At 40.5% G+C, this 22,002-nt stretch overlaps 1 protein-coding gene across 7 annotated transcripts in view; it reads left to right on the top strand.

The window, feature by feature from the left end:
- Positions 1 to 22,002, top strand: part of mbd5 (methyl-CpG binding domain protein 5) — a 215,736-nt gene that overhangs the window by 172,221 nt on the left and 21,513 nt on the right. For 6 of the 7 annotated variants that reach the window (XR_013499496.1, XM_078227996.1, XM_078227997.1 and 3 more), the window contains 2 exons: positions 4,009 to 4,220; positions 5,807 to 7,030. Coding sequence is in view for 6 of the 7 variants with exons in the window: in XM_078227996.1 (XP_078084122.1) it covers positions 4,009 to 4,220; positions 5,807 to 7,030 (1,436 nt within the window). In the remaining variant the exon portion in view is untranslated. The remainder of the gene's footprint in view (positions 1 to 4,008; positions 4,221 to 5,806; positions 7,031 to 22,002) is intronic. The other variant, XM_078227995.1, reaches the window with a different exon arrangement.

The following is a 22,002-nucleotide window of genomic DNA, read 5'->3' as shown; positions in this document are numbered from 1 at the left end:
TGTTTAGTTGTATTTACACCTCCTCAACTATCAATGCAGCAAAATCTGGACAACAATCAGTGATGAGCAACATTTATACCACAGAAGTGCCAAAAGTAACCACCCCAACAAGAGAGAATCCAACTACCATCACTGAATCTCCTACCGTCAAGATCCTGGGGTAGCCATTCACCAATTACTCAACAGGACCAGACATATAAATACAATGGCTTCAAGAACAGATTAGAGGCTGGGAGTTCATTAATCATGGAATTCCTAAGGTACAGAAGGAGGCCATTTGGCCCATCAAGCCTGCACTGATGACAATCCCACCCAGACCCTATCCCCATTACCCCAAATATTTGCCCAGCTGGTTCCGCTGACACTAAGGGACAATTTAACATGGCCAAGCAACCTAAACCGCACATCTTTGGCGTGTGGGAGGAAACCCATGCAGACATGGGGAGAATGTGCAGACTCCACACAGAGTTCTGGAGTAACTCTCACACTCCATGAACCTCCACAGTTTTCTCACCAGCTACAGAGCTCAAGTCAGATGGAATCCTCTCCACTTGCCTGCATCAGTGCAGTTCCAAAAATATCGAAGAAATTCGACAGTATCCAAGCCAAAGCAAACCACTTGACTGTCATCCCATCCACCACCTTAAGCATTCTCTTCCTCCACCACAGGAGGTTACAGTGTGTACCAACTACAAGATACACTCCAGGAACTCAAAACTGCTTTCAACAGTACCTTCAAATCAGTGATCTCTACTATCAGAATCAGGACAGCAGGTGCACGGGAACACCACGGCCTGCATGTACCGCTCCTTGTCTCACACCACCTTAATTTGGAATTATGTAGTTGCTCCTTCAGTGTTTTTTGGTCAAAATTCTGCAACTTAGATCATCCCAAAGTCCCTTCTACTCTAATCCTAGACTCCATGTATCTGCTCATTCAATCTCCGAGCTCATCTCATCCATGAACCCACCTCGTGCTCCGCCTAAATGGGGTTTACCCAGCAATTTCCTCATTTTTTTGCTTTCATGCCAATTGGCAATTCAAAGATTTCCTGTTCTCAGGCGCTGTCACCCTCTTTCAAAGTCTCTATTATCACTCCCTTCTATTTTTCTGTCATTGCAAACTGCTACTTTATTCCTGGTCTTCCTTTCGTCTTCCAAGTACTTGAACATTATGTCACTTCCCAAATCTGGCCATCTTACTCGCAGATCCCCAATTATGTTTCAGTGCTACGGCACCAAAACGCTCTTAACCGAAGTCAAAATTGAAATGGTTTGTGACTAAAGTTTTGATGCACTGTCCCTCTTTGCCTTTCTTGACCTGAAGCTTTAGACATGTTTGGCCGTACCATTGCCCAGCTCTATAAGGCTGCATTTAACTGATTCCATTCTTAATCTATCCGATCATAACTAGAGCTTCTCCAGTTGTTGATTTATCTTCCTGCCTCTACACCATTGATTAAATATCTATTCTTGACGACCTCCTCTACCTCATCTACCCTTTCAGTGATTATCACATGCTACCTAGGATCAATGTCCACATGTAACACCAATCTTTACATCTCCACCACCACTCCTGAGTCTTGTGTTGTCAAACTACTCTGCTAACATCCATTCTTGGTTGAGACACAATTTCTTAAAGCTCAATGTTGGTACGGTTGAAGTAATTTCTTTGGACCCAACCACTATTAATGGCTGATTCAGATTGTTCTTAACCTCTGTTTCCTTGTGTGGCTTTTGCTACCAAATAAACCTGTTGGACTTTAACCTGGTGTTGTTAAACTTCTTACTGTGTTTACCCCAGCCCAACGCCGGCATCTCCACACCTATTCTACCTCCAGCTGAGCATTGAACTCTATATCCACTCTCATAGACTTCTTTCTTGGATCTCTAATGTTGCATGCCTCTGCCTCAGCCCATCAGCTGTTGACCCTCTGTCACCTCCAAATTTGACTCTCTCAATGTTCTCCTGGCCAGCTTTCAAATCCCAAACAATCTTTGCACTTCAGTTCATTTAAAACTCTGCTACCCATATCCATGCCTCATCTTGCTCACTTCCTCTTATTCTTGGCTCCTGGACCCAGTTCCACAAATTTAAAATTCTCATCATTTTATTGAAATCATTATGATGTTGCATCCCTATCTTTGCAACGATTGCAATTTCCACCCTGCCAAGGGAATTGCATCATGACCGACAGGAAAAGTCATGGGAAAAAGTTAGGGGATCGGACTAATTGAATGGGTCTTCCAAAGAGCCAACACAGTTAGGATGGGCTCCTTCTCTATTATTCTACAATTCTGTTATTCACTGAATAACTTCAGCACTTAATCTAAGCATTGATGCAATCTTGCAATATTCGGAATGTCATCCTTTTGTTTAAGGCATTAATTGGAAGTCCCATTTTCAGTATTCAGATGTTAAAGATCTCAGGAAGAAAATGGAGAAAAGAAAGACTTGCATTCATGTCATGCCTTTCAAGGCCAGTGGATGTCTCAAAGTGCTTTATAGCTAATGAAGCACTTTTGAAGTGTTGTCACAGTTGTAATATAGACCATGTGGCAGCAGCCCAGTTGCATACAGCAAGCTCCCACAAATATCAATGGGCCAGTGACCAGCTAATCTGTTTTACTGATGCCAGTTGAGGGATAAATCCCCTGCTCTCTTCGAAATAGTGGCATTGGATCGCATATGTCCACCTGAGAGGTTTTAACATCTCATCCAAAAGGCAACACTTCCTTAGTAACTACTCTGGAGCATCAGTCTCAGAGTGGGCTTTGAATCCCAGTCTTGAGACTATGGGGCAAGAGTGCTTTGGCTGAATAATTGCCTTCAACTTGTATCCTCTGGATAATGACCATTCTGTCACTATAAATAGTTTCTTCTTATTTACCCAATCAGAACCAATTATACCAAATCCTGGTCACTGATACACATCAAAAAGAACAGTGATCTACTGACCTCTTGGAGACACCTGTGTGTTCTTGTGAATCCTCATCCTTCTGATTTAGAGGCACAAACTCTGCCAATTGCTGTTGAATGCAATAAATTAACTTCAAAGTTCATTTTCCCCACTAGGCTATTTTCACTTTTGACAGCAAGTTGGAACGAGTGTTTTTTGACATTTTAATCCGGCTCCAATCTTACAAATATTTTTCAGAAATATTTTGTAGTTCTGGAAAATCTCCTGATCATCTAGGCATTGTTGTACCAAGCACTATAATGTTTTAATGGATAATGATCATGTGAAATAGTATGGCACTATAATAATTTAAAAACTGTCAAAAGGTTAAGTTCTCGATGTCTGTAATATATTTAGCCAACATGGTGAATGGTCTTTCTTTATGTTCTAATTTTTTTTTAACAAGAATTGAAGATTAAGGTCTGCCTCCCTCTGACTTGTCGTCCAGAAATTACTGTTTAATGTCTTATTGACCATGCCTCCAGTGGCACAAAATCAATAGTACCCATTATTGAGATGCCTGTTTTAAGTCCAGAAACAAGATCACCAACTGAGCCAATAACACAAAATGAAACTGGAAGTATTTGTTAAATCACTTGGAAAGTTAGAATTCATCCTTTAATTAACTTACTGAGGTAGATACCAGCATATCAAAAAGAAAATTAGTTAAATGTAGTGCCCTGATTGCCAAATAATACCATATTTGGTGATAACCCTCAGTACATAGTTTTTTCTTATATCAAAATAGTTTGGTTTCTTTGTGCTACTAATAAGATATGGCCAGACTGTACAGCTCCCAGTCAGTGTAGGGTGAAAAAGATCACTTTTAATTGGTCTCTAGCAATTTCTTCGTATGTTAACTATCTTCTGTGGCTACAATATGTTCAGGACCAGTGATTTTAATATATAAATTTACTGTTCAATTCCTCAAGTTTTTTAACCAGTCATTGGAAGTGACTTGCAACAGAAATGTGCAGCAAAGATACACAGAGGGCATGTGGATTCCATCATTGACGTGCTTTCTTTTGTATTTTGTTGTTATGTACAGGTGATGTACCTTCATTCAACAATAGTTTGAACAATCCACAATTAAGTCGCCTCCAGACCTTGATCAACAGCAATCAGATGTTTCCTCAGAATCATCAACTTTTACAAGGTTTGCAAGGGACTCGGGGCCTACAGGGCTTTCAAGGTCACCCTTCATTTTCTGGCCCTGGTAACCCACCAAACCCCATGGCATGCGTTTTTCAAAATTTTCAGGTAAGCACTTAGTCATCTTATTTTAATTTTGCATCTGCCAATGACTGGATTGCTCAACAGTCTTGTGAGATAAAGTTTTCAGTAACAATTAACAGGAAGTATTTTATAATTTCCTTCACCATCGCTGGATCAAAATCCTGGAACACCTTTAACAGCAGTGTGGTTGTACCTATACCACAGGGAATGCAGCGGTTCAAGAAGACGACTCACCAGCACCTTCTCGAGAGCAATTAAGGATGGGCAATAAACGCTGACCTAGTCAGCGACACCTGCATCCCGTGAAATTTTTTTTAAAATTATTTAACATCACCCATCTTCCATAATGAATAGTGGGACCTCGGACATCCTCCTTAATACACACACAGGCACAAATCATTTGTTCCTCTCTCATCGCACATGAACTCATCGCTTTTGTCCCTTTATCGCTATCCTGTATGCTGTAAAGTGAACTAAACAGATAAGAAGCATTTCTCTGCGTGATGAAATTAAATCCAAAGAGCAGAAAGGAAAGATGAGGCAAAACTCTTCGATCCTGTGAATATCACTAAGACAAATTGTTCCCAATAAAATCTTAACTGATGACTTTTCCAGAATTTTTGTTTCGTTTCCAATTCCATTTGCAGAGCACCCTTGAGCCAAAAGTTTTATACTTTTGTATTACTGTATTTTTTGCATAATTATTGATTCGCAGTTCTTACCCCGGAACAGTACCACAATTATGGGTGTTGTTCTCTGTCACTTACTCTACATCCACTGGCACCTTTCATTGTTCATAGTAAAGGGATGGAAAATTTAGCACATGAACACTTCTAGGCGTTTTACGGTCAATGCCTGAGAATCTCCTTTTCACCTCTGCGTTATTTTCACAAAAGAAGTTTGTCTCACCTGTAATACCAATGATTGAGCATCATGATAGCCAAGCAATGTCATAAAGGTTACCGGTACAATATACAAGTAATATTCTTAGATCACAATTAATAAATATATAGGAATCTCTTGCTTATTGCCAAAACTGTGAACATCATTATCATGGTTCACAGAATCATGGAATGGTTACTGCACAAAAGGAAGCCTTTCGGTGAGAGCAACTCAGTTAGTTCCACTCCCCAGTCATTTTCCCACAGTCCAACATTTCTCTCCAGATGTCTATTCAATTTCCTTTTGAAAGCTACAATGGAATCTGCCTCCACTATGCTCGCAGTCAGTGTATTTAAGTACGGATGAAAATATGTTCTAATTCTATTATGGAATAATAAGTTGAATTGCATCTTCTGGTGAAAAGCAGGTGGAAGTGAGCCTGCAGACTAATCTTCCAGACCAGTAGGATAATAGGAAGTTATTGAAGAAAAACTGCAATGGTTGTGAGGAAGTTGGTCCAAACGTATCTTCAGTGGTCTTCACCATTTTGCAAGGATAATTGTTCAAAAAATAGTTTTTATGCATTCTTCCTTTGGAATTACTTCATTCTCTTCGACATGTAGCTTTAATTACTTTAGTGCAATTTAAAAGTAGTTTTACCCAATGCGTGTACTGACAAATTACAGAAGAGAAAGATAATGCTGCAATTTTCAAATTTCTCCCTGCAGGTGAGTCCAGCCCAAGATGTCTCACTTTCAAATGCTCCAGTAAACTCCCATCCAAGAACAATATTGCTGTCAGAGGGCTCCCAAACTGCTCTTCCCCCCTTCCATGATGTGTCTGGTGACCAACATCGAATAGAACAGGGTCAGCAAAGCAGCGAAGAGGTCCCCACCGTGAGTCCCCACGACCCTTCTGTTGATGCTATATATAAAGCCGTAGTGGATGCTGCAAGCAAAGGAATGCAGGTAGTGATCACTACAGCGATGAGTAGTACTTCTCAAATGAGCCCAATCCCAGCCCTGAGTGCCATGAGTGCCTTTACCGCCTCCATTGCGAATCCTGTGAATCTTTCAAATGCCGTCAATGCAGTGATTCATGGGAAAAGACTTTCCAGCATGGAGATCGACAGTCGGATCAACAGTCAAAATATCCTCGCCAACAGGCATGCCAGAGGAGTGAAGTTGAGGAAAAATTCTGAACAAGCAAAAATTGCTTCAGAAGGGGAAGGATTTGAGTACTTCAAATCACCAGGTCGCATCACTCCTAAAAAACAGTGGGAAGCTGAGCAACTTGCAGTTGGTGATGCAACAGTGTGGAAATGTGAGAAGTTTCTAGAACACTCTGGGCAGGTAAATCATAGTCCTTCTATGGAAAGGATACCTTTTCATGGAGAACAGACTGATGCAGTATTACAGCAGAAAAACTGTCACTTGGACAAAAGATTTCTTGAGGACAGCTTTAGGTTTAATAGTCAAAAAAGGCATATTGTTAACATTAAAGAAAGACTAGAAAACACTTTGGAAAGATGCACACACATCAATGGAAACCGGTCTCAACAGAACAGGAACTTTGGTGAGTTGCTAACAGCCCCCAAACAGGAACTTGCCATAGAGGAGCAATCTCCAAGCTCCTCGGCTAGTTTGGAGGGAATGCCAGGTTCTTTGGCGCATGACTATATTCAGTACAATGGAGATTATAATTCAGAAAGCATTAATGGATGTGCCCCAAGTCCTTCAGACACTAAAAGCATCAGCAGTGATGATGATTTGAAGATTCCAGATTCTCCATCTAACGAATTAATACACTATAGACCGAGGACGTTTAATGTTGGTGACTTGGTCTGGGGTCAAATAAAAGGATTTCCTTCATGGCCTGGGAAATTGGTGAGGGAAGGCGAAGTACACAATTCCTGTCAGCAGAACTCTGAAGAGGGAAAGGTAAATAACACAGTAAGCATCTGTTTTGCATTTATCAGTTTTGATCATGGTACACAATTGAGAATAAGTTAGCCTGTAATATAGCTGATTTATTTTTATGTTTTGCTTTGTTTGCAAGAACTATGCAAACCAATTAACTTCTAAGTTGAAATAATAATATTGACTTTAGCTGATATAAAATCCTTTATTTTAGAATCCGGCTTAGTGATGTTTCTTTTGCTACGTTTCTTTACATAGAGGAAGTAGCTGAAAGATTTTTAATACCCTAAGCTGATGGTTTACCAATACCAGCAAGCACCGCCACTCTGCCTGCTTCAGTTTAGGCCGGCTAAATCTAATGTCAGTCATTGTTCTTTAGCATTAATCAAACATGATTTTTAGAAGTTATTTCATTTTATATTTTTCTTACTGTTACACGTAAACATGAAACTTGCAATTTAATGTAGTAATTGTCTCGAGCACTTCACAGAAGAGAAACAGAAAGCAAACAGTAAAAACCCAAAGAATGATTAAAAGCTAGTTGAAAGTAAAAGTTTGAAAAGGGGAGAGTATTTTTGTTTTGAACATTCTTATCTGAAGAATAGGACTAAAAGTGCCGAGGGCTCTGCCAGCAGTGGGGGAGTGGAGGAGTCACGGAGCAAGAGACAGGAGATCAAATCGCACAGATTTGCACTGGAGTACAAGTGATGAAGGGATTTGCAAACCAGGATTTTAAATTCAGTACTTTGGGATGGGTCGTTTGGTGAGGACAGCGATGAAAGGCAAACAAAAACAAACGCAGCAAAGGGCACAAGCAGTGAAGTTTTGGCAGAGCTAGCAGGAGTGTATTTGAACAGTTTAATCGACAGGTAACAAAAGCATGAATAAGAGTTTCGGCAGTGATGAAAATGGGAATTGGGTGATACTGTGGAAGTGGAAAGCAGTAATCTTTATAATATGAGAGTATGCATCAACAGTTTCATTCTGAGAAAGGAAGGGAATGGGGTAATTGCAGAGATTGTGGACCGAGGTCACTGGATGGTGGTCTTCCCATTTGGAATCCAGCTGATTCATGACTTAATGTCAGACAAAAAACCAAGGGTGATTGGGATCACTGATGTCAGGCGAGAGTTTTGATCAATTGCCTCCAACCTACATATCAAAGCTGACCCATCCCTATGGATAATGCCACTGAGAACCAACATGTAAATGAGAAAATGGAGAGGACTTGGAATGAAAGCTTGCAATACACCCCAAGTTACAATGCTGGGCTGGGTGGAGAACCATTGCTGTTCATCTGCTAGCTTCATTAGAGTAAGAGATTAAGCCTAGTGAGTCCATGTTGGCTCCCACACAGTTAAAATTAAGCATTAGACCTATAAAAATGCATATAATTTTACAGATCTATAACAATAGCCACAACCATTAAAAGTAGAGAACTCCAATATTGCTCATTGATAGTAAATTGCAATTGCCTTTTGTTCTTCAAATAGTTAAAAGATTGTAATTGAAATGTTAGTTGAACATTGCAGGTATTTGTTTTGTTGAATTTAATTGAGTGAACACAATGACCAGGAAGTGAGATCAAAGCTCTGCTGGTTTCAAGACTTTTTGCATAAACTCAAGCTGTTTTGCATATTGCTTAATGTAAAATCTCCTATGCGCCAGTACAATTGGCCAACATTTTTTCGATGCATTCGGAAAAATTTTCCTTTGTGTTTCAGACTACCTGTTTCAACATCTGTAACATAACCCAACTCCATCCCTGCCTCAGCTCATATACTATTGAAATCTTTACCCATGCTTTTGTTACCTTGAAACCTGATCATTTCAGCCTACTCCTGGCTGGCAACCCATAATCTAACTAAACTTGAGCTGATCCAGAACTTGTGCCGGAGTTCTAATTCTCACCAAGTCGAATGTAGCCGTGATCCCTATGCTCTCTGATCTACATTGGCTCCCAGTTAAACATCATCTCAATTTCCTCATCATTTTCTCATGATGGCGCCGGAGCGAGGCGACTTCTTGCAAGCTGTGCCCAGTATACCTTCTAATTCCATCTTTTGCTCTCGTTCTATGCTTCTGAAACTTTATTCTAACTCTTTTAAACTCTCCAACAATGATGACATTCTGCACTCACTCGTTTCCTTCTCTATGAGCGGTATGCTTTTTCTGTATAGTGCACAAGAAACAATACTTTTCACCGTATGTCGATACATGTGACAATAAATCAAATCCTAAATTAAGCATTCCGTCATTGTTTTCAAATCCGTCCAGAATCTCTTCTCAATCCACCCAAACAACTCTCCAAGGTTTCTGTACTCCTCTACTTCTAGCCTCTTGAGGATCCCTGATTTCAATCACGCACTGTTTTTGGCCATACTTTTAGTCACCAAGGCCCACAGCTCTGAAATTCTTTCCCGATATCTCTTGTCTCTTTCCCACTCTTTAAGAAGCTCCCTCAACCGATTTCTCTGACCATGTTTTAGATGTCCTAATATTTCCTCATGTGACTTGGTGTCAGATATTGTCAGAAAATGCTGCTGTGAAGTGCTTTGAGACAATTTACAATGTTAAAAATGCTATATAAAGTGCAATCTTTGTTTATACAACAGGAAATAGATTTATCACACAAGATGCATGTTTTTAATCTTGTCCACATCCTTGTGAGTAACATGGTTTTAAATAACTGAAAGTCACTTGGGGGAAAGAAACATTTTTTAGTTACATTGATGTGTACCAGTCACTTTCTTAGGATTTTATTTGTTTCTTTAAAAGTTTTTTTAAATGTGCCTATTAATGTCCTTGCACCTTAAAAAATGTTTAATATTAAGATCCTCCTCGAAGGCTGCAAACAGCTGCAATTGGCAGAAACTTACAGTAGTGATAAATTTGGTCTGGATTTGGTCTATCATGGAGCGTGATGATTTTTAAACTAGCTAATATAACATACTATAATTGCAGTGAACATTAAAAAAAACTGCAGGCATTGCAAATGTGAAATGAAATAAAATGCTGGAAAAAGATACAGCATATCCAGCATCTGCAAAGAGAAACAACAGATTAATATTCTAGTTGAAGGGCGACACATCCAACAGGATGATTTCTAAAAGGATGATTCTCCTGGAAGAAGAAGCTATTGCTGTAGTTTTTTTTTCAAACATTAATGCATTATGCTTGGATTTCAGTTCTTCAAACTTCAATTTTTTTCGTTGATAATGTTCTAAGTGTTAAAATTATGGCTCCGAATGGAAACAAAGCATGTCATTTTGGTTATAAAAATGTTGTAAACGGGAAGGAACCTAGCAGAATAATGCAGGTATACTAGTTTACATGTAATCATGACTGACTTATTAACAGTTCGCTGCTGACAATTTCTAAGCAAACAAAAAAAATACTTTATGGATGACTCATTTCACCTGATCCAACATAGAGTTCCAAAACTGCTTTCAATTTTTGAATGGTTTTGATCCAAGCATAGAACTTCTTGTCAAACTGGTTTATGCATTTATCAGGGTTCAACCATATTGGTCTTCAGGTTTTGTTCAATTCAACTTCGGTTGCCTCAACTGGTAGTTTGCAATGATTAAATGCTGGTTGTTAACATGTGAGATGCAATCGTGCAGGCATTAACCTGTTTTCCCTGAATTAATATAAACTGTACAGTTGTGTGTCCTTTAGTGAAAAAATGCAATGGTGAGCACAACATCTTTTTTAAGTCATGCCTTTTCAGCAAACAGTTATTAGGAAATAGATTAATAACAGTGAATACTGACTGAAACTTACTGCTGATCAAGGACTGAAGTCCTAACATTCTTCTGACCCCAAAATCCTTCCCAGTAGGAAGTTTGATTAAGGTGGTTGTGATTTCTTTTGTGTCTTTTTACGCTTAACTTTGAAGTCAATTCTGTGATGTACTGGAAGCATTTGCAGACTGATTAACAGGTTAACAGACTGTGACTTGAACATTCCTTCCATGACAGTTAACCATTTTTATGCTGGGTTGTTAGTCCTTGGTGACAGGAGAGTGTTTTGGGCTTTCGCAACCCATATGATGGGGGCAAGTGGGGGTCACCCACAGCAATTGGACGCAAGTACCCCCATTGAATACCCGTCCAGGATTTATGCACTGCTTGCCGGGACTGTTTGGAGCAGAATTAAATCCCTAACTTACAGGTGGGAATGATATCTGTAAACCCATTTCCAGTGGTCTGGATGATCAAATGCAAAACTCGAAACTAGTTGCATTGAAGGACAACAAGAGGTTATTGATCATGTAATGAATCTGCTTTAGAAACAGCCAGCACTCACCGCAGAAGTTACTATTTCAGCCTGCACCTTTATTCCATTACAATCATAGATCCTATGGAAGCCAAACATTTTGAATGTCATATCAAAATGCATGCTTAATGATGGCTTGAAAAGTTTATCTTTATTGTATCTAATATTTCTATCATTATATGTAATTTCTATCTCAAAGATTTATTGTACTGTAATTGGTTATTTCCAAACAAGTTCCATCCTGCCACAAATAGATACAGTAAGTAAAGTAGTAAGCACAGTCTAAACCATTCTAAAAATCTACCAATTTTGTTAAAATTCATAAGAAATTAATCTATGCCTAACCAAAGTTTGAATACTCTTTAAATAGCAGTTCATTGATTTTTATACATCTGTTGGATTAAGTTTACAGTATTTGTGTAAGGACTGAATTCTAAACTGAGCTGCTGTGAAAGCTCCCCTATAAATCATGTCCCCTGATGTAGAATCACAGAAACATAGGAAGGTTACAGTGCAGAACACTCATTTTAATCCCACTTTCAAGCACCTGGTCTGTAGCCTTGTAGGTTACAGCAATTCAGATGTACGTCCAAATACCTTTTAAATGCGTTGAGTGTTTGCAGCCTCAACTATCAATTTAAGCAGCGAATACAGGCACCCGTCATCCTCTGGGTGAAAAAGGTTTTCCACGTGGCCGCTCTAATCCTTCTACCAATTACCTTAAACCTATGCCTCCTGGTAATTGACCCCATAGCTACAAGAAACAAGACTGTTATGTCTATCCTATTTAGGCCCCTCATAATTCTGTACTCCTTAATTAGGTCACCCCACTCAATTAGCCACCTCTGTTCTAAGGAAGACAACCCTAACCCCCTATCCAGTCTCTCCTCATAGCTGCAATTTTCAAGCCTGGCAACATTCTTATAAATCTCCTCTGCATTCTCTCCAGAGCAATTATGTCCTTCCTGTAATGTGGTGACAAGAACTGTACGTAAAATTCCAGCTGTGGCCTAACCAACATTTTATACAGTTCCATCATTACATCTCTACTTTTGTATTCAGTGCCTTGCTCATTAAAGGAAACATCCCAGATGCTTTCTTGACCACCTTATCCACCTGCCCTACCACCTTCAAGGACCTGTGGACATGCACTTCAAGGTCTCCTCACTTCTTCAGTATCTTCTCTCAGTATCTTCCTGTTTATTGATAATTGCCTTGCTTTGTTGGCCCTCCCCAAATGCATCACTTTTCTGGATTGAATTCCATTTGCCACTCCTCTGCCCACTCGTCCAAACAATTAATTTTCATTCTGGAGTTGGCAGCTATCCTCTTCACCATCAGCGACACAGCCAGTTATCGTGTTATCAGCCAATTTCCCAATCATGCCTCCCACATTTAAGTCTGAATCATTAATATATACAACAAACAACAATGGCCCCACTGAGCCCTGTGAAACACCACTGGAAATTATTTTTCATTCACAAAAACATTCATTGACCATTACCCTTTGTTTCCTGTCACTGAGCCAATTTTGGATCCAACCTGCCACCTTCTGGAACCCATGAGATCTCACTTTTCTGACCAATGTATCATGTGGGACCTTGTCAGATGCCTGACTGAAATCCACAGATAATATCCTTTGCACTGATCTCAACAGCTTTCTTTGTTACTTGCTCAAAAAAAAGCTATTAAGTTAGTAAGACACTATCTTCCCCTAACCAAACCATGCTGACTCTCCCTAATCAATCTGTGCTTTCTAAGGGGCGAGGCACAATGTTTCCATTGGCATTACGGTGTGCAAACCAATCTGTGATGGATGTTCCCAAAATTAACTCTAATTCTTTGTAGCAGTTACATTCTGAAAAGCAGTATTAATGCACGTGTTGATACTGGAGAATAACCAGGGAAAGAGTAGGGCTCATTAGGGACCAGGGGGGCATTCTGTGGGTGGAGCCAGAGGACATTGATAGAGTGTTGAATGGATACTTCACATCCGTCTTCGTTCAAGAGAATGAAGGTATAGAATTCAGGGATAGAGACTGCGATGTTCTTGAGCAAATTGACACATGGAAGGACAAGATATTGGAGGTGTTGACAAATGTCCAGGTCCTGATGAATTGTGTCCCAAGCTGCTTTGGGAGGCAAGGGAGGAGATTTTAGGGGCTCTGACCCAAATTTTTAATTCATCTCTGGCGAGGGAGATGCCAGAGGACTGGAGAACAGCTAATGTGGTTCCGTTATTTAAGAAGGGTTGTAGAGATAAACCAGGGAACTGCAGATCAGTGAGTCTCACATCAGTGGTAGGGAAACTATTGGAGAAAATTCTGAAGGAGAGCATCTATCTCCATTTGGAGAGGCAAAGCTTGATCAGAGGTAGTCAGCATGGCTTCGTCAGAGGGAGGTCATGCCTCACCAATTTGATTGAATTTTTTGAGGAGGTGACCAGGTGTGTCGATGAGTGTGGTGCAGATGATGTGCTTCATATGGATTTCAGCAAAGCCTTTGACAAGGTCCCAAGTGGAAGACTTATAAAGAAGGCAAATGCACTTGGGATACAGGGTAATTTGATAAAGTGGATTAAATATTGGCTCAGTTGTAGGAGACAAGGGATGATGCTTTAGTGACTGGAAGCCAGTTTACGGTGGTGTACCACAGGGATCTGTACTGGGTTCCCTATTACTCGTCATTTATATAAATGATATAGTTGACTATGTGGGGAGGTAGGATTAGTAAGTTTGCGGATGACACAAAGATCGGCCGGGTGGTTAACAGTGAGACGGAGTGTCTTGGGCTACAAGAAGATATCGATGGGATGGTCAAATGGGCAGATCAGTGGCAGATGGAATTTACGACTGAAAAGTTTGAAGTGATACACTTTGGATGGATTAACTTGACAAGGAAGTATCCAATGAACAGCACAGCTCTAGGAAGTTCTGTGGAGCAAAGGGGAACATTGGCGTGTTTGTCCATAGATCTCTGAAGGCAGAAGGGCATGTTAATAGGGTGGTGAAAAAGGCATATGGGACACTTGCCTTTATCAATTGAGGCATAGATTACAAAAGCAGGGAAGGCATGTTGGAGTTGTATAGAACTTTGGTGAGGCCACAGCTAGAATAGTGTGTGCAGTTCTGGTCGCCGCATTATAGGAAGGATGCGATTGCGCTGGAGGGGGTGCAGAGGAGATTCAGGGCCTGGGATAGAACATTTAAATTATGAAGAGATGTTGGATAGGCTTGGGTTGTTTTCGTTGAAGCAGAGAAGACTGAGAGGTGACCTGATCAAAGTGTACAAGATTGAAGGGCATGGACAGAGTGGATAAGGAGCAACTGTTCCCCTTAGTTGAACAGTCAGCCATGAGGGAACATAGGTTCAAAGGGAGGGGCGAGAGGTTTAGGGGGGATGTAAGGAAAAACTTGTTTACCCAGAGGGTGGTGATGGTCTGGAGTGTGCTGCATGGGACAGTGATAGGGGCGAGTTAAGAAGTACCTGGACGAGTACTTGGCATGTAATAACATTCAATGTTATGAGCCAAGTGCTGGTAAATGGGGTTAGGTGGGAGGTCAGATATTTCTCACGTGTTGGTGCAGACTGGATTGCCCGAAGGGCCTCTTCTGCACTGTATGATTCTGTGTCTACAGTATAGTGAATAGTTGCACAGTATCCATGAACAAAAAACACCAGCTTCACACTCTTGCTACATGTACAGCAGCGAGGGCCGAATGAGAAAGAGCTGCAGAAGCTAAGAGGTGGAATAATGCAGCATTAAACACTGTTTGCAATGTGGTTTGAGTAATTTTTGGCTTTGGTAATGTTTATTGCATAATTGAAAAGTTGAGCTGGGAGAAAGGACATTTGCCGCTAATACTTTGACTTAAAACAAGTGCAACGTTGCACTGAATGCAATGATGTCACTCTGCATCATGTTTAACTCTGGAAGGCAACTTATAAAATGAATATATAAGGAACTTCCATCACTGGGTTCTTTTGCATACACCGTGGATTTCTTAAAACTGTGCCATATCATGCATCCCATTATTTAGTCGACTTGTGTCCTTTTAATAGCACTCCCCCTAGAGGCCTGCATTATTCTTCTTTCATTTGCAACAGCTTTGATTTTGTACTGTTCCAGTAAGCAAAATCTGTATGTCTGTACAAAATTCATTTATAGAATGAGTCAGAAGCCTTCCCAGTATACTTCCAGTCTCTTGTGACAGTTTGAAAAAGAGGAGAGAAAATGGGTCATTGTTCTCTCAACACCATTACTTCCTTTGTACATTTACACTTGCTAGTTGTTAAAGCCAGCCGTAACCCTTTGTGAAATTTGACTTTCATCTGCACAACCATGTTAGCACAAGGGACCTGCAAGAGGCACAGCATCGTCAAAATAATTGAACCAGAAGGTGTATTTTTTTTCTTTTTTTTAAAAGAAAATCGTACGAGAGCAAGTTTGACTTTATTTCAAAAGAGTCAAAAAGGCCTCTCACAGTTGATGAGGAGAATTGCTTGAGAATGCTGCATCGGTGTGAGAGACAGGTAATTTTGGAATGGAGCACACCACTGCGTCTTTCCTAGGCCATACTGTAATGATATCCTACTGTTTGAATGCCTTAAGTGACAGGTTAGAGTTTGAGAAATGCTTAACTCTGAAGAACACTTAGTATCACTCGTTTATTTTTCAGGCTCTGCCTATTCTTTTCCACTAGCAGTGTGCTTTTAAGATTTTGTGCCCAGTAAGTTTATATTTGTGTTAGTTGCTATTTTAACATTTTTGTGTAAAGGAGCATGACCACTACTGTTATTAACACCAATCGTTGTCCAAAGGTGGGTTATATGCCCTCCTTCTGTCTGGTTTCACACTAACTGCATCTCACATGCACATTCACCAAGTAACTGAATAAAAAACATTTTGCATGTTCCAGTCACACGGAATCTGATTTATTTCTCTCTTATAACCCAATCTCTTGGGGAAAATATCAAAACCCAGTCCAGATTATTTCCTTTATTACTTGATTTTGCTCCTGATTTCCTGTACTAGCCAGAATCCAGGTAAAATCAAAAGAGGGTGTGGAAGCATCAGTGAGAGTGACCAGTCGTTGATAATACTGGTTTTGCAGCAGCCAAAAACACAGTAAAAATCAAAATGAACATTGCACTCTTAATAAGACTTTGTCTCTGGAGTGTTTCTTTTTGAGATAATGATGTCTTTGCATTGCGTGTTGTTCGTACATCTATTGCTGAAGTGATGAAGAGAAACGTTGCTTGGCACTATGAAATGTTTTATAAGAATGACTGTGATCACTTCAAAGATAGGAGCAGCACAAAGGAAAATGTACAGTCACAGACATCAATATTTACTACTCTGCTGTCTCAATTCAATCAACAACAAAATCAAATCATGAAGTTCCTCTCAAATCGCACAGCAATGCAAATCGTTTAGCAATGGGGATTTTTGTCCAGGAATGTTTGTAAGATGTGTAATGCATTATGCTGCAATGAACACTGAGTTGTACTGTCAGCCTAAGCTAGTATACCACTCTCAGATGTGGCAATTTCCATCCTTGAGCAGCTAATACAAAAGGCACCAATGTCTACCTATGTCCCCATTGCCATTAATTGAAGTAAAGGTCATGAAGGCAGGTGAGTCGGCTATTTTATTGCGCAAAGTATTGGTCAGCTCAATATCATTTGAGGATCTACACAACGTCAAGTATCTTCATTCCATTGCAGGCGGATTTAATATTTCAGGTAAATTAAAAGAAGTTGGAAAAGACTAGCTGGTATATTGAGTCCTGTTGTGCTAAGTATGAGGGGGAAAAAAGTGTAACAGTAGGAAACTTCACAATTGCCGGCGCTTCTGAAGTAGCAGGCAACAAGTCATAGATGTCATACTTGTTTCAAATTTGTATGACCATTAAGTTACTGCAACTTATTTTTCTCAAAGTATTGAAAAATTATCTTAGCACGGGTAAATTCTGAAATTAGTTTTTGAACTGTATGCCCAAAGGCACTTGGACTTCAAGAGAATATAATGGGAATAGAATCGTGGATCCTACCTTTATTGCAGGCTTGATTTTTCTGGTTGATTTCATAAATTATCATGCACTGAATTTCAAGCTTCAGAAAAAAAGTCCACCTGTAACTCGTATGTCTGAAGGTGTTCCACCGTTTGAAGCAAAATTGCAACTGATGTAATTTTCATAGTTTGAAGGAGGATTTCAGAATGTGTCTAAACTGAAATATACAACAGCCGTGCAAAGAAAACAGTCAGCAAATGATGAATTTCATCTAGGCGGATGGTTAACAGGCAGGAAGCAAAGGGAACGTGTAAAAAAAGAACATAACTAGGAAAAGGAGTAGGCAATTCAGCCCCATGAGCCTGCTTCGCCATTCAGTACGATCATGGTTGATCTTTTCTTGGCCTCAATTCCACTTTCCTGCCCTTCAACTCATTACTAATTAAAAATCTTCCTATCTCCTCCCCAAATTTACTCACTGTCTCGGCATCACTGCACTCTAAGGTAGTGAATTCCATAGATTCACGACCCTTTGAGAGAAGTAATTTCTCCTCATCTGTTTTAAATGTTAACCTAAAACTATGACCTCTCGTTCTAGATTGTCCCACAAGAAGAAACATCCCCTCTAACTCGACCCTGTCAATCCCCCTTAGCATCTTATGTACCTCAATTAAAACTCCCTTTATTCTTCTAAACACTAGAGGGTATAGGCCTAATCTGCTCAATCTCCCTTCAGAAGACAAAGCCCTCATCTCTGGAATCAATCTAGTGAACCACCTCTGAACTGCCTCCAATGCAACCGCATCCCCCCTCAAATATGGGCACCAAAACTGTGCACAGTACTCTAGCTGTGGTCTCACTAATGCCCTGTACAATTGCAGCAACACATCCCTACCTTTATACACTATTCCTTTTGGAATAAATGCCAATATTCCATTTGACTTCCTTATTAACTGTTGTACCTGCATACGAGTTTTCTGCGATTAATGCACAAGGACACCAGATCCCTCTGCACCTTGGCACCGTGAAGTTTCTCTCCATTTAGATAAATTGCCTTTCTATTTTGCTGAACAAAAATGAATACTCACATTTATCCACGTTAAACTCCCATCTGCCAAATTTTGGCCCACTCACCTAACGTATCCATTTGTAAGTTGTTTATTTCTCTACCGCAACTTACTATCCCACCAATTTTAGTGTCATCTGCAAATTTGGCTACAGTACCTTCTTTCCCTTTTTCCCTGCGTCCAAGTCATTAATATAGATTGTGAATAGTTGGGGCCTGAGGACCAAACCCTTTGGCACCCCACTAGTCACATCTTGCCAACAAGAAAAAGAGCCATTCATCCTAACTCTCTACTTTCTGTTGGTTAGCCAGTCCTCTATCCAAACTAATATTTGGATCAGTATGGGGTGATCAGTAAGTTTGCGGACGACACAAAACTGGCAGGACTTGCAGATAGTGAGGAACATTGTCAGAGGCTACAGAAGGATATAGATAGGCTGGAAATTTGGGCAAGGAAATGGCAGATGGAGTTCAATCCTGATAAATGCGAAGTGATGCATTTTGGTGGGAATAATGTAGGGAGGAGCTACACGATAAATGGAAGAACCATAAAGGGTGTAGAGACGCAGAGGGACCTGGGTGTGCAAGTCCACAGATCTTTGAAGGTGACGTCACAGGTGGAGAAGGTGGTGAAGAAGGCATATGGCATGCTTGCCTTTATAGGACGGGGCATAGAGTATAAAAGTTGGGGTCTGATGTTGCAGATGTATAGAACGTTGGTTCGGCCGCATTTGGAATACTGCGTCCAGTTCTGGTCGCCACACTACCAGAAGGACGTGGAGGCTTTGGAGAGAGTACAGAGGAGGTTTACCAGGATGTTGCCTGGTATGGAGGGGCTTGGTTATGAGGAGAGATTGGGGAAACTGGGGTTGTTCTCCTTGGAAAGACGGAGGATGAGGGGAGACTTAATAGAGGTGTATAAAATTATGAAAGGCATAGATAGGGTGAACGGTGGGAAGCTTTTCCCCGGGTCGGTGGTGACGTTCACGAGGGGTCATGGGTTCAAGGTGAAGGGGGGGAGGTTTAACACAGATATCAGAAGGACATATTTTACACAGAGGGTCGTGGGGGCCTGGAATGTGTTGCCGGGCAAGGTGGTGGAGGCGGACACACTGGGAACGTTTAAGACTTATCTAGACAGCTATATGAACGGAGTGGGAATGGAGGGATACAAAAGAGTGGTCTAGTTTGGACCAGGGAGCGGCACGGGCTAATTGTTCTTTGTTTCTCGTTTCAAGGCTTCATTCTATGATCATCTTGCTGGTGCCAGTACAGAGCGAGACTGCGGATAGTTGGGAACCTGTCTCGGGGGCAGGGAATTCAGATGGTGTTCGTGGAAGTGGAAATGAATAGGGTTGGGAAGCATTTTCCGATCAGGGCCAGTGTGATCTCCTGGACTCGTTTCGATCGCCTCAGGGGGTCGGAGAGGAATTTCCCAGATTTCTTTTCCCCATATTGGCCCTGGGGTTTTCACTCTGGGTTTTCGCCTCTCCCTGGAGATCACATGGTCTGGAATGGGGGGATGGGGGTGAGTTAATAGGTTGTGATGAACAAAGCATCGTAGCTGTGAGGGACAGCTCGGTGGATAGGATATAAGTATGTAGATAGGCTGGAAAATTGGGCGGGGATTCAGGATTCAATCCTGGACCGGGGAGCGGTGCGGGCTTGGAGGGCCGAAGGGCCTGTTCCTGTGCTGTATTGTTCTTTGTAATAAATTAACCCCAAGATCTTATCTTGTGTATTAACCTTTTGTGCAGCACCTTATCAAATGCTTTCTAGAAGTCCAGATATACTACATCTACTGGATTCCCATTGTCCACTTTGCTTGTTATATCTTCAAAGAATCTAGCAAATTAATCAAAAATGATTTATTTTTCATAAAACCATGCTGCCTTTGATGGATTGCGTTTTGACTTTCCAAATGTCCTGTTATTACTTAAGTATAAATGGGTCATTTTCAAGTTGACAGGCTGTGACTAGCGAAATGTAGCAAGGGTCGGTGTTAGGGTCTTAACTATTTATGATCTATCTTGATAACGAGACAGAAAATAATGTTTCTAACTTTGCTGACAGTATAAAACTAGGTGCAAATATAAGTTGTAAGGACATTGAGAGGCTGCGAAGATATGGAGACAGGTTAGCAAGCAGCCAACAGACGTGCGATCATTCACTTTGGTTCTAAGAGTAGAAAAGCGGAATATTTTTAAAAGGCATGAAGCTTGTTGACGGTCAGAGGAACTTGGGTTTGCTTGTACAAGGAACATGAAGTTAGCATGCAAGTACCGCAAGCAATTCGGAAAGCAAATGGCATGTTGGTGTTTATTGCAAAAAAATTGGAGCAAAGAATAAGGAATTATTACTACAGATGTCCAGGAGTTTGGTGAGACCACACCTGGAATACTGCATGCAGTTTTGGTCTCCATACTATACTTAAGGAAGGATTTACTTGCAGTGGAAGTAGTAAAGTGAAGGTTTGCTGGGTTGGTCCCCGGGATTTGGTTTTAATATAATGAGAGACTTGAATACATTGGGCCTATGTTCTCTGGAGTTTAGAAGGATGAGAGGTGAACTTACTGAAATGTACAATATTCTGAAAGGGCTTGACAGGGTAGACATTGAGGAAGTTTTTTCTCTGACTGGGAAATCTAAAACAGTCTCAGGCTCAGGAGACGATCATTTAGGACTCAGGTGAGAAATTTCTTCACTCAAAGGGTTGTGAATCTTTGGAATTCTCTAACACAGATGATTGTGAGTGATCCAACGTTGGATATATCTACAGATTTTTGTTGCCTCTGAATCAAAGGAGATAGAGAGGAGGTGTAAAAGTAGTTTTGAAGCCTGAGAACAGCAATGATCACATTGAAAAGCGAAACAGGCTTCTGTTCCTACCCCTGCTCCAATCTCCTGTAGAGTTGCCATTCTCAACATGATTCTGAACATTGACAAGTTGGTGGAAGGTAGCACTCGTCTCATGGTTCACATTAGTTATCAAGCAGTGCTATGTTGACTAATGAAAAATAACAGATTAGTAAGTAGCATTATCTTCAATACAATATTTCTTCAGGTGCTTGCTGTTTGTGCTGTAACTACTTTACATGGTAAGCAACCCAAGCAGCTCCTAACAGAAAATACCTGAGATGTTTCAGAATAGGAGAATCCTTCAAACAAAGTGCTGTCCAGATTTTGGCAATCAGTGACCTAACTATGTTCCCAGGGAGTCATGGATTCTGTCAAAAGGAATGGCCGGATTCTGAGCCCTGTAGTACGAAAGTTCATTTATATTCCTGATGTCTTAAGAATTGATCATTATGATGAGCTTATTAAGCAATTGAAATGGATATTTCACATTTTAGAGAAACTAGAAAGTGCTTTGTGAACTCCGCTTTTATGGTACAGGTTGTGCTGATAATGTTGTAAAGTAATTAACTTGTGGAGATTCAACTAAAATTACACAATTCTTTCCAGAGGTTACTTTTGATCTTTAAAAGATGCGAATTTATTTGAAAGCAAATTGTAACAGTGCGCAGCTCCCATCCCAACCCCATTTCTTCTGCAGACAACTCTTTGAAGATGTAAGAACTGTTCGTGGCTTGGGATATACTTTGAAGATTAAGTTACCTTTAGTCCTTACATAATTTTGTTCA

Source organism: Mustelus asterias, chromosome 14 (genome assembly GCF_964213995.1).
Source record: "Mustelus asterias chromosome 14, sMusAst1.hap1.1, whole genome shotgun sequence".
Taxonomy (NCBI): Eukaryota; Metazoa; Chordata; class Chondrichthyes; order Carcharhiniformes; family Triakidae; genus Mustelus; species Mustelus asterias.
This window is presented reverse-complemented; position numbering and strand designations above follow the sequence as displayed.